This window comes from Rhipicephalus microplus, chromosome 5, assembly GCF_043290135.1.
Source record: "Rhipicephalus microplus isolate Deutch F79 chromosome 5, USDA_Rmic, whole genome shotgun sequence".
NCBI lineage: Eukaryota > Metazoa > Arthropoda > Arachnida > Ixodida > Ixodidae > Rhipicephalus > Rhipicephalus microplus.
Genome location: NC_134704.1, coordinates 209,309,772 through 209,322,858, shown reverse-complemented (window position 1 = coordinate 209,322,858; position 13,087 = coordinate 209,309,772). Strand labels below are relative to the sequence as shown.

Below are 13,087 nucleotides of genomic sequence, written 5' to 3'. Positions count from 1 at the left end.
AAGAATATGCGTGCGATGAATATTCTCGATCCACTTGCGTGCTGATGGAGCATCCTTGGAGCCGTCGAAGGCACTGATGAAAGGGCGACGAAATCGGCGATCATCTGGAACGCTGGCGCTGGTTGAGGTTGCGGTGAGCAGGCCACAGATGACCCTTTTCTTAGAGAGCTTGGAATAGATCACGAGTCGAGATAGCGTCGCCACTACCAGTTGGGTTGTCTCTTTCGTCAAAACGTTCCATCTTAGGGTGAGGGATACCAGTTCAGTGCACTGATAAAACTCACGTTTACTCCTCCTTTGGTGACAGAATGGGTAATCCCACTTCTGAAATGATAACTTCACGGCGTCTTTGGAGCACCCGAGAAGTTGTAGAAAGGGAATGATTTACTTAACTCTCAAGGAAAGACAAGCCAATCAGGCTACTAACGCCACACAGGCCAACTGCACGAGCGTCTCTCCATCCTCATCGTCGTCTTCTTCCACACTGTCTACAAAAGGGCACGTAAATTTCTAACAATCACAATCAAGATTGAGCATCATCACTACTTTGTCCCATGAATAGCGACTATTCTCAATAACAACAACAGAAAGAAACGGAGTCATGTTTATAAATGAGCATCTCCGATAACTTCACCGATGCCCTCAGTTGCTACAAGAGTGCACTAGGCAAAATGGCCAGTTACGGTGGGGCAGAGAAGTGACAAAACAAGAGGACACCGTATTTCGCACCATGCAGTGATACATGGACACAACACACGAGTGCGGGTAGCCCTCGATGCTTGAACCCATGAAAAAAAAGAACTTGAACTTAACGGTAGCCTGCATTCTGGATCAACCTCAATCCCAATCTCATATATGTCTGCTTCTGCACTTCAGGAAATACTTAATTGACTTAGTTGCAGACATCTAAAAAAGCCTTCCTGCTATTGCGTGTCAACCGCAGAGACCAAGATGCCTTGCGCTACTTGTGGTTGGAGAATGCGACCACTCCAGGTCAACCGTTACCAAAATGCACCACCTTTCGGAAGGCAATGGTATCATTCAGCACGACATGTAGTCCCTTTCTTTTGGCGGCTGCCTTACGTGCTTACGGCACACCTTACATCCCTACGATGCATGGTGACGTGGCGGCCACCTTACCAAGCACCGTCTGCTTACCTCTAAATGACAAACAGACTAAGGAATTTCGTAAAGGGAGATGACGTTTTAACTGGAGAGGACTGCATCGAAGACGCGTCAAGGCGGCGTTTGGAAGCTACCGAGATATTTTCAAGCGCTTCGATGAAGCTACAAAAAGGGTTTCTACGCGCTCTTGGCATACAACGCCCGATCTACCTCTAGGATTACCGAAAGAAATACGAAATCCCGGAGATCGATTTGATATCCAGACACCAAAATATTGTCGTTCAGCCCCAGAGACACTTTCGAATTTCTTTAACAACGAACTCACGCCAAACGCTTCATACTACAGACAATCTCCTACCTATATGACTCCCTTGGCATGTTGACTTCCTTCACATTAAGGAAAAAGGTTTTTTTTTTTCAAAATTGTTGACGAGTGACATTGACTGAAAAGACTGGACGGTGCTGCGCCAGTTTGTATTGCATTATGAATACTGTCTCTTAACAGCATTCAGATCAAAACTCATCTGTAAGAGCCGGCACATATATACATTTGCAAATTGAGCTGTAAATCCATCTACACGTTCAATGAGACACACTGCTAACTGGTACACTTCATGGCCTCGTACAAACTTTGGGTCACAGCTACTACATTTGCCCTACCCACTGCACCGAATAAGTTCAATCTAACAAGCAATACTCTGTGTGTAATTCCTAAAAATTCTATTTTAGGTATGGTTTCAATAAATGTTTAGCTTTCCATAAAACATGCTTCTTGAAAGTCTGTCTTGATTTTTGCAATGCTAGTTAAAATGTTTGTCTCAAGTAAACCTATCTCTGTACCGCACGTTTCTGCCATCGTGTTGGGGTGGCGGGGCTTGTCAAGCTGCAGATAGTTCAGCTTTTACTCTACTATCCTCCCCTTGAAGGAGGCTTTTCCTCTTCACTATTTGAACTTTGTTAAAATTGTATAGATTATTATGTATCAGCAATGGTGGAATAAACTGAATCTCGAAATCTCAAAACAGGTAGATTTGGACGTTCTACATAAATGAAGCAGTTCGTGCAATGAACTTGCCCGGCTCTGCGATATAGCAATACCTTGGTTCTACTGACACGGTGCACGTGGACTTCGCGACAGGTACGCACAACGTTTTTGGCTGACGCAAGTAAGTCAGCTCACAGTGCCTTTGGCTACATTTGCGCTACAGGAGATACTAACGACAAAAGCTCATCAATTGTTTTGTGCAATCAAGAGTGGCGCCACTGAAGGAGACAAGCCTTGCAGGACTTAAACTGCTAGCCTGTCTCGTCTCAGTATGAATGTATGAGTATGTTCCACAAGATATAGATGAGGACATCACTTCGGTACAGTTTTGGACTGACTCAATGATCGCTCTGGACTGGATTACCGGAAATCCTAACGAATCGACAGATTTAATTCGACATTGAGCAACGGAGACACGGTGCAAAACGGACTTGCACCGTGTCTCCGGACTTGCACCGTGTGAAAATTGGAGACACTGCCCAGGAAAGCAAAACGCTACTGGTTTTCTGACGGGAAATGTATCTGCCATGACCTAATAACAAACTAAATTTTGTGGACGGCATCCGACTGGCTTACGTGTAAAGAGAATGAAAGCCACCGTGCCGCATTCTCAACTTCACCGATCTTCCGCTGATCGTCACGGATGAATGAACGCATCTGGCATCATCTTTTGAAACTCTAGTTTACAACGAATCACAAATTCTGGATGATAATAACAGATACAGCTCCCTCTGACGACCACACCGCATTACCACTTGGGTACGAAGATTAATGGGGTACGCAGATTAATGGTGAAGATGAAGCGGAAAAGCTCGTCACAGGGAGCCCTGAGTGCTCAAGAAATACAAGCCACCTAAGTATATTGGTAAAAAATGTACACAGTTCAGCATTTTATTGGGAAATCGAACGCATTTTAATACGAGCTCAACATAAAAGGGATTATATACTCCGTGACGTGAACTGCTTCCTTGGCATGGGAGTTCTTCGTGTCACAGGACATCTAAAATTCAGCAAGGAATCTTCCGAGGAAAAGCCTCCAATTGTATTATACAAAAAGCCCCACTATTGCGAGCTTCTCGCTGCGCTGCACAATCATCCGCTCCTTAATGTAGAAGTGCTCGATAAATTCTGTTAAAGAAGGGAGAGGTTCCAAAATATTATGAGGACGACAAGTAATCAAGAAAATCATCGGAGGGAAATTACTTCACCCCACTCATCAATGTCGCAAATATGTCCGAAGTAGCAGCGCCGTAGCCACCTGGAAGAGTTCCCACTTCGGGATCTTTTCACGTAACAGGACTCGACTTCACCGCTCCTCTATACTGAAACGATCAGATGGCTACGCCAAAATGTATGTTGACCTAGTCACGTGCGCATTGATTCGAGCAGTTCTCGAATTGGTCGAAGATATGAATGTCAAAAGTTTTCTTGATGCTTTACGACGCTTCGTCTCACGAAAGGACCTCATTTGTTATATATTCAGGCAATGTCTTTGCAAGAGACAACTCTTAAAACTGTGGCAAGCAATGACACATCAAGAAGCTTTAGCGGCATAGCCAACAATCATAAAAAATAAAAAGTTTATCGCCGACCATGCACCGTTGTGGGGCAGCCTGTACTAGACATCTTCTCACGTCTGTCAAACTGACATTGAAGAAGTGTTTTAGAAAAGCTTATGTTGTGGAGAAACAGCTACATGCTACCTTAACTGAAGAGCAGGCTGTCGTTTATTCCCGACCAATCACAAACGTTTATAACAACTGCGTGCATTTGGACCCACTCTTTGCAGCTCACTCTCGTATAGGTGTGCTTATGTGTGCTTCCCGACCTCTAATGTCGCTGAGATTATTTCGACAGGCACCATATGCTATATCGATGGGAACAAGAATAGCGAAAGTTGGCCTAGATTGTGGTTCATACTCGGGAAGTAAAAACTGCGCAAAAAATAGACAAGAGCAGAGGAAGAGACGGCACCGTGCTGACACCGTGGTGTCGTCTCTTCCTCTGTCCTTGTCTATATTTTTGCGCTGTTTTCGCTTCCCAAGTGTCAATGGGAACAACAAGAAAAAAGGTCGCAGAATTTTCGGGATCATTGATCTAAAGAATGCCTCCCGGAATGGAAATCAACGCTATATTTCCCAAACCAGTTACTTTGTCTGACCGACTCAACAAACAGGACCTCATTCTTTTCAAGAATCCAGCAAGCCCTAGCAACTTTGGAACGATGTTCGACTAAATTAGTCCATAAAAGAAGAGATGACAAGTTAGGATTTTGTATCCTGAGACTAAAAGTGGAACTACCAATAAACGCGCAGTTCGACACCTTTACCTTCTGGAATCAAACTGTTTATGAATGTCTCCACGCAGGCTATTCATAGTGAACTTACTTACAGCGCAACACCAGAAAAAAAAATACAGGACAGGGAAGGAGCAAAAGAGAAAGAAAACACGGCGCTGACTCAAAACTGTTGTTTATTGGAAAAAATGGGGTGAAAAGTATATATATATATATATATATATATATATATATATATATATATATATATATATATATATATATATATATATATATATATATATATATATATATATATATATATATATATATATATATATATATATATAGGTACTGGCAGCCTACATCACAACATGCGCAGAATACGAGGTGCACCGAGGTAGCGTTGTCCAACTCATGGCAATAAACAAGATTGGCCTAAAAAACTTAATTCTTTTTCATGCAGTGTCATGGATGGTTCACTAACGCACTTGCTAACCCTAATCTTTGCTACCCCTAATATGATATGCCTCAGCGATTTCTCTTGTTAGCTGGTTAGGATGCTTGAAGATGATAGTGGTTCTCTCAAAAATGGGATGACAACCACATGACCTGCAGTGTTCCAGGAGATGAAGTCGCGCGATCCCTTGAAGAGATAACTCATGCTTTCTTAAACGAACATTCACACATCGTTTCGTTTGTCCCACGTACTTTCTACTACAGGATAACGGAGTTATATACACAGCTTTTTTTACGCATGTGATTTAGTTGTTCTTATGATTCACAGTGCATCTCCTTTTGACTTATTTGTCCATCAGCGCGTTATCAACCATCGGGCTAAATGCTACCTCCCTTATGTTTGACGGAAAAAAGAACGCCGACACCATACCTTGAGCCTACGTTTTTCAGCCCATGCGCCAATTTGTGTACATAAGGAAAAACTGCTCTTTTTCTTTTTCCATCGGAATTTTCTTGGGCGCCTCTGTGCTTCACGAGCTTAACGCTCCGAACCATCGACTCACACACAGACGAAATAACCTTGTCAGGATACCCAGCATCTACTAAGCGTTTTACCTGGTTATGAAAAGCAATATTCGACACATGCACACAGGATTTCCTGAGCGACGCATTCAAGATTGTCTTTGCAATCACTCTCTTCACTATCTTAGAATAGCCAAACTTGTAGTTTAAGATAAGCTTCACTGATCTTGGGTCATATTTCCAACAAAAATTATTTTTACCAAAGGTTAGCTTTAGGTCAAGAAACTGTAGCTCGTAATTCTTACAGACTTCGTGAGTGAAGGTGAGGCCTATACCATGCTGACTGAACAACTTGAAAATGTGATCAATGTCCTTATGGTGAATGTCATTGTGGGAAAAAAATACAAAATCGTCGACGTAACGAAAAACATCACTGCAGCACTTACTAAGGTGGCCTTCTAGCTGCCTGTCAATGTAGCCTAAAATAATGTCACTAATAATAGGGGCCACGCTCGAGCCTATGCAGACACCAGACTTTTGTACATAAAGATCCCTCCGCCATGACACAAAGGTACTTTCAAGGTAAAATGACAAAAGTTCAAGAACTGATTCTAAAGAAATACCGCAACCATCGATGAAAGATTCTTCGTTGTCAAACACTATGCAGACTTTTACGCATTTCATAACCTGGCAATGCGGAACGGAATAATATAAATTTTCCACGTCGACACTGATGGCGCTACGTAGTCTCATCGCTACGTAGTCTCATCATATTTGAGGTACTCGCACACAGAATTCGAATTCGGTATGCGGAAAGGGTCAACAATATTCAGGCGTGCTAGGTTCTTTTGCAGAAAACCCGAAACATATAACTGCCAGCTACCTTTTTCCGAGACTATATCCCGGAAAGGCATGTCTTCCTTGTGCAATTTCACCGCAAAGAAAACTTCTAACTCCAGGTTTTTCGCCCTCTTTACGCTGGCTGCCAAACGTTGCAGATTCATTTTCCTTCTAACAAGGAAAGCGCTCGGTGTTTTACATCTGTGTCCTTAACACTGACCAGGTCATTGTGGGAAAAATATATGATGAAGAAGAGAATGATCGGGTCTGCTTTGATTCTTGTGCTCGAGCAGCAACACACGGAGTCAGGCTGTGCTTTATTGAAAACAAAACTCTTTATTATGCATGAAAAGTCTCGATTTTTGTTAGGTATCTTGGCTGCCAAAAAGGACGCACGTTGCCCCCCGCGCTGGCTGATTTCAGCCGCCCGCGGAGATAGTGGTCGTAACGTCACTATCTAGTGTGCCTTGGCTTGCCCTGCCGTATGCGAAACTGGGAGTAATCCTAGTTAGAACGCATTTATCTTGAAGCACATGGCAACAAAAATGAGACATACAGACGGGCGAAGTTTTATACCTGGTTCTATTCTTTACACGTTCACCTAAAGAACTATCGATCTATGCAACTTGGCCAAAAAAGCGTTTAAACAGCGCACATGACAACTTCTCATCACATGCTCAATGAACAGAAGGCAAGAGCAAGACGTTTCCGGAGACTGAGCTCACCGAGCAATGATGTAAAACGAGCTCATCCGAAGGAGCCACTGCATAATGACCGTAAAAGACTAACAAAAGGGAACTAATTTGTCGGTCTTGCCAGCAAACTTGTAAACTGCTGCAGCGACTGCACCGTCATTTGGACATCTGTTTTACCAATTCAAACTTCGCGCCTTCTCTTCAACTCTATGAGTGTCCAAAATTTAAAAGGTTCAACCAATGCTTTTAACAAATTTTTTCTCCCGTTAACAATTGAGGATCGGAATTGGCTTCCAAATGCAGTAGCCAACGAACGTAATACTCTGAACTTCAAAACCTTACTTGAAACTCATTTTACAACCACACCGTCATAATTTTCGTGTGTGCCTTTCTCTCACATTTATTACACTTCATGCTATTAGTTGCATAACAAGTTCTGTTATTATTGTTGCCCTGTAATTCCAATTCTTGAAATGCATCCCACTATATGTTCTTGGTTTGTAATAAGTGACCAGTAAAAGAGCGAGAAATTGTGGGCCGCATCGTCTGCTGCCGTCTTCAGATTCGAGAAGAGCAGACGACGGCGAACCGCTTCACCTCAAGCCTCAGATTATTCGGCATTCGCGCGCACGGTCGCCCGTTTATCTTCGCCTTAATAAATCATGGCTGGTTGTTTAGCCGTTGGCTGCTCCAACTCGAGCCTGAAAGGCAAACGCATGTATCGATTCCCTTAAAACGAAGAAAGAAAAACAAGGTGGGTCGCAGCTGTGACGAGAGCCCCAGCGACAGGTAGACTTTGGGTACCGAAAGTTGAAGCGAGAATGTGCTAAGACCATTTTATCACATATACATGTGTATTCTGCACTAATAAAAAGCTTACGCATCAATTTGTTGCGAATTTTATACGGAGAAATAAATTGTTGCGCCGGCGCGCCTAGCAAAAATATGGCAACATGCGGGTGAAATCTACTAAGATGAGCGCCAGCCATTCCTTCCATAAAGCATATGACAAAAATGCGAAAGCTTTACTCAAGAGTAAGTTGACAAGAAGCGCTGGACGAGTCCATTTGCGTTTATCTTGGTTAAACTGTGCGCAGAGACGGCACACAAATGAATAACTGCGCTAAACAAGCGCAGGGCTTCGGGTTTCGATTATTCGACACCATCTATGTCTCACTGCATTTTTTATGTGCCACTGTGCCTCGCAGCTTGATCAAGATCAGCGTTACAATAACCATCTAGCTTCGACTAATAAATGCATCTTATAACGCGCTGAAAGCTTAAAAAAAATATTTCTCAACGCGCTCAATAAGTGCGGCGCTTCATGCCGATCGACCGACGATGTCGGCCGACGCAGCGATCTCGGAGTGAACTCTTAGCGCACTGCTGCAGTCATCCCCATCCCTTGATATCTTTAAAATGGTGATTTTTATCTGCAGTAACGTATCATGCAATGAACTGTCTTCTGTATCGAGTGATCTGCTAGCTAAACTGACAGTACCCCGAGCAGCATAAAAGCGTTGCAGGTCATTTTAGTGCGGTAAAAAAGTTTTCTTACCGTTCATGGCTTACATTCTCATCGTTGCAGTCATAGTTAGCACAACCAAAAAGCCAACTGCTAAAGCACTGACATTGCGCGGAAAGATGCTTTCTTCAACGGAGGGGTAGAAAAATTCGCGCGTGCCGCTGCTAACCCGCGTGGTGCGTCGAGCCGGAAGCTGTCGTATACCACAGTTCCCTGCGACTGTCCATATTACTGGACACCTATTGGCTTTGTGTATCCTTGTTCGACCCCCCCCCCTTATGTAATACCCTATCAAGGGCCCTTAAGAGAAAATAAATGATGATGATGATGATGATGATGATGATGATGATGATGATGATGATGATGATGATGACATGTACACTACTAAATTCTAATTTCAATTTACCCCTGACTTTCCATCCCAATCTGCCTTACGTCGGATTTTATTCCCCATGATGTATAATGATGATGCATGGAATTTCAAAATACTATCGGAGGCAAGCAGGTATTTGATATTTCTAGCAAAATACAAAGAAAGTATGCTTCTTAGTGCAAATAATAGAGCAAGAATTGTAATAGTCTCTCACTCGTAAAGCTTGACAAGTTGATGGAGTTGAGAGCTTCGTTGATCTTTTCTGTTGCTGCGTCGGGATTTTATCGTCTTTTTAGCGCGTACATTACTAAAACGTAACTTGTATTTACAGCCTACATTGCTCTTTCTCTAACGTCAGAGTTCATTCCGTCAGGACGTTTCACCGTTAACAAGTCCTCATATTACCAAATGCAAGCAGGCCTTTGTGCCTTAGCAAACTAGAATTTTAATGTTTCTGAGTACTAACAACAACGTCAGAAGTATGTCTTTCACTCATGGAGGTGTAGGTCGAGTTTCATAACAACCTTGAATGACTCCCTAGCTGTTGCCTGGTCATTTTCTCTTCGTTTTAGCTTATACATTTCTAAAATATAGTTTCAATTTATTCTCCCCCTCTTTCGAGTTTCTCTGTTAATTACTGTCAGTGCCTCGTGTTACTTTAGCGTCCCATAGCCTTAACGCTAGGGGATCATAGCAAGCATTTGATATCAGTAGAAAATATAAAGAAACTTTCTTTTTTTAGTAGCAACAAACACGTAATAATCGTACGGTTCTATCGCTCATAGAGCGGGACAAGTTTGCCAAGTTTGTTAACAATCTCGAACCTTTCTTCAAAAGGTGGCATTGTGGCTTTGGCGTCCTCCTAGCAGGTGAATTACTGAGATCTAATTTTAATTACCGTTTACATTTCTGATTTGATTGATTGATTTGGGGAGCTTAACGTTTCAAAACCACCATATGATTATGAGAGACGCCGTAGTGGAGGGCTCCGGAAATTTCGACCACCTGGGGTTCTTTAACGTGCACCCAAATCTGAGTACACGGGCCTACAGCATTTCCGCCTCCATCGGAAATGCAGCCGCCACAACCGGGATACGATCCCGCGACCTGCGGGTCAGCAGCCGAGTACCTTAGCCACTTGACCACCGTGGCGGGGCCCACCTACATTTCTTTTTCGTTTGGCATACGTAAACATTCTTCTACTCATGGTGTTTTACCGTTAAACAGCTATATAGTACTCAATGTACTATATCATACAGCATTTCATATCAATAGCAAAATTTGAAGAAATCTTTTTGTGTCTTAGTAGCAAACTTTATGTATGAATTGTAAAGTTTTCTCACTCGCAGAGTGGAAGAATGTGGTCATGCTTCTCAACAACCTGGAAGATCTCTTCAGTTGCTGTCTCGTAGCATTCCTCCTGCTGCTTGCAGCCTTCGGGGAGCACCTGGCCTCGAAACTCATCTGCAAACAAAGGAAAATGTGCTCCATGAAAACCTAATATTTCATGAATGATAGCCTTGAGAAATCCTATATTTTTATTTATTTATTTATTTATTTATTTATTTATTTATTTATTTATTTTTATACCTTAGGGACTCGCCCCGCCGCGGTGGTCTAGTGGCTAAGGTACTCGGCTGCTGACCCGCAGGGCGCGGGTTCGAATCCCGGCTGCGGCGGCTGCATTTCCGATGGTGGCGGAAATGTTGTAGGCCCATGTGCTCAGATTTGGGTGCACGTTAAAGAACCCCAGGTGGTCTAAATTTCCGGAGCCCTCCACTACGGCGTCTCTCATAATCATATAGTGGTTTTGGGACGTTAAACCCCACATATCAATCTATCAATCATATCTTAGGGACTACAGGGCATTACATAGGGGGGTTTCATGCAGTAATCAGTGACAACAGCTATTTTTCAACAAGAAAAGAAGAAAAAAAAACAAGAAAACATGCGCAGAATACACAGTCTGTCAACCAAGATAAGCAAGAAATAACAACACACCAAGGTTTTCACAAGCGAGCACATTGAAAAAGCTGCATGGCACGTTATACAGCTATGCCTAAGATTGTCCAACACATTCAAGGAACGCAAATAATGCGGAGTGGAAAGATGATTGCTGTGTATGCGTTACAATGATGGCAGGCAGAGCGTTCCACTTGGTTGTCGCTAAGACAAGGGGTGAGATTTGGTGGGTTTTTTTTTTGTGTGCGAGAAAATATAGGTTCAATTTTATGATCATTGTAAACGCGTGCGGAAAGGTACAAAGCAGGGTGAATGAACGTATGGCGGAACGGCGAATCACTGTGGTATAGTTTGTGGAAGAAAGATAAGCGGAAATATTTCTTGCACATGGCAAAAGGGGGAGAGTTAGATTTTTCTTGATGAAAGACACACTTTCATAGCGGGAATAACATGACAAAATAAATCGCGCGGCTTTGTTTTGGACAGTTTCGAGCGTATCAGTAAGGGTTGCTGTGGGGGGTTGCCATACTATGGAAGCATATTCTATGGTTGGCCGGATAACAGTATTGTATGCGTGAAGTTTGGTGTCTTTGTTTGCAAGTTTCAGGCGGCGCTTAAGAAGACCAAGTTTCCGTAGTGCTTTCGCGGTAATGTATTCTACGTGGCTAATCCTGGTTATATCAAAGTGGAATAAAATACCTAGATATTTATTAGATGTAACTGTTTGAATTACCAAGTTGTTTATGACATACTCATTGGGCGAAGGATGTGCAACGGATGACACGCGTACGTGTTTGGTTTTGTTTGCATTTATTTCCATTTGCCATAAGCGGCACCATATTGATAGTTTTGTCAAGTTGGACTGCAAGATGTTTACGTCGTTTGGTTCGGTGATTTCCTTATAAATTACGCAGTCGTCTGCAAAGAGACGCAGTGAAGAGTTAATATTGGATCCGATATCATTAATATATACTAGAAACAACAGAGGGCCTAGTACGGATCCCTGGGGTACCCCAGATTTGACGGGTCTGGGAGTAGTGATAACGTTGTTAGGTTTAACTGACTGAACCCTGTTAGTAAGAAAACCGCTTATCTACTGGGTTGTTTTAGCGTCTAGCTGTAGATTACAGGCTTTAGTCATCAACTTTTTGTGTTGCACGCGGTCAAACGCTTTAGTGAAATCTTATAAAAATTGCGTCATTGTAGCGGGAGTTATTCAGAGAATCATTAAGGTCAGTTACCAATTCGAACAGCTGAGTTTCGCACGAGCGGTTGTTGCGGAAGCCATGTTGGTTATCTATTGGCAAGTTATTTTTATTGAGGTGAGATACGATGTGCGTAAACAGAATATGCTCGAGTATTTTGCACGCAATAGAAGTAAGAGAGATTGGCCGGTAATCATTAGCACATGATTTTAACCAGATTTGAATATAAGTACAAATAATGCGGACTTCGAATCATCTGGGACGCAACCTGTGTTCACTGACTGCTGAAATACTAGTTTCAATAAGAACGATGATTTTTGAGCGGTTAGTTGCAGAAGTTTGGAGCTAATGCCATTGGTCCCTGGACTCGTCTTGTGCTCAAGTCGCTCAATGGCACGTGCTACACCATCTTCGATGATTTCTATTGGGAGAAAGATATCATGAATGACGGTCTCTGTTAAGTCGAGGAAATCTACTGAAAGCTCATTTGAAAATATCGATGCAAACTGATCGCTGAATATTTCCGCACTTTCCTCAGCTGACGGAGAATCACCATGCTCACCGTCTAGCTAGGTCGGAGAATCAGTGTTTTAAGGGTTTACCACTTGCCAGAATTTTTTAGGGTTAGTTTTGAGGAGTTTAAGCAGTGTGCAATTGAAAAATATATGTTTGGCTTTTTTAATGATGGCTTCGGTTTTTCTTAATTAATTTCTATAGTTATCCCAGTCTACAGTCGATTTTGTTCGAGACGCCTTCCTAAGTGCACGCTTCTTTTTATTAGGACTTCTTCTCACATCCTGAGTGAACCACGGATCGTTTTTGGCTGATCTAATAGCCATTTTTTGTACGCAACTATCTTCGATTTGCTTTAATATGTCACAAAATTTAACCCAGTTTTTATTTGCAGTGCAATTCGCAAAGCTGGCTTCAAACTTGGGTGTAAACTCTTCCTGCATATGATTCATTTTCGCGACATTGGTGCGTGCATATATATATATATATATATATATATATATATATATATATATATATATATATATATATATATATATATATATATA

General features: G+C 42.3%; 2 protein-coding genes across 6 annotated transcripts in view; one reads left to right on the top strand and one right to left on the bottom strand.

Moving 5' to 3' along the window:
• Positions 1-13,087, top strand: part of LOC142818109 (uncharacterized) — a 495,850-nt gene that overhangs the window by 391,868 nt on the left and 90,895 nt on the right. The window lies entirely within an intron of this gene.
• The window catches only part of LOC119173543 (uncharacterized), a 699,991-nt gene that overhangs the window by 639,028 nt on the left and 47,876 nt on the right, over positions 1-13,087 (bottom strand). For all 3 annotated transcript variants that reach the window (XM_075896447.1, XM_037424351.2, XM_037424350.2), the window contains exon 2: positions 10,203-10,323. In XM_075896447.1, coding sequence (XP_075752562.1) covers positions 10,203-10,323 — 121 coding nt within the window. The remainder of the gene's footprint in view (positions 1-10,202; positions 10,324-13,087) is intronic.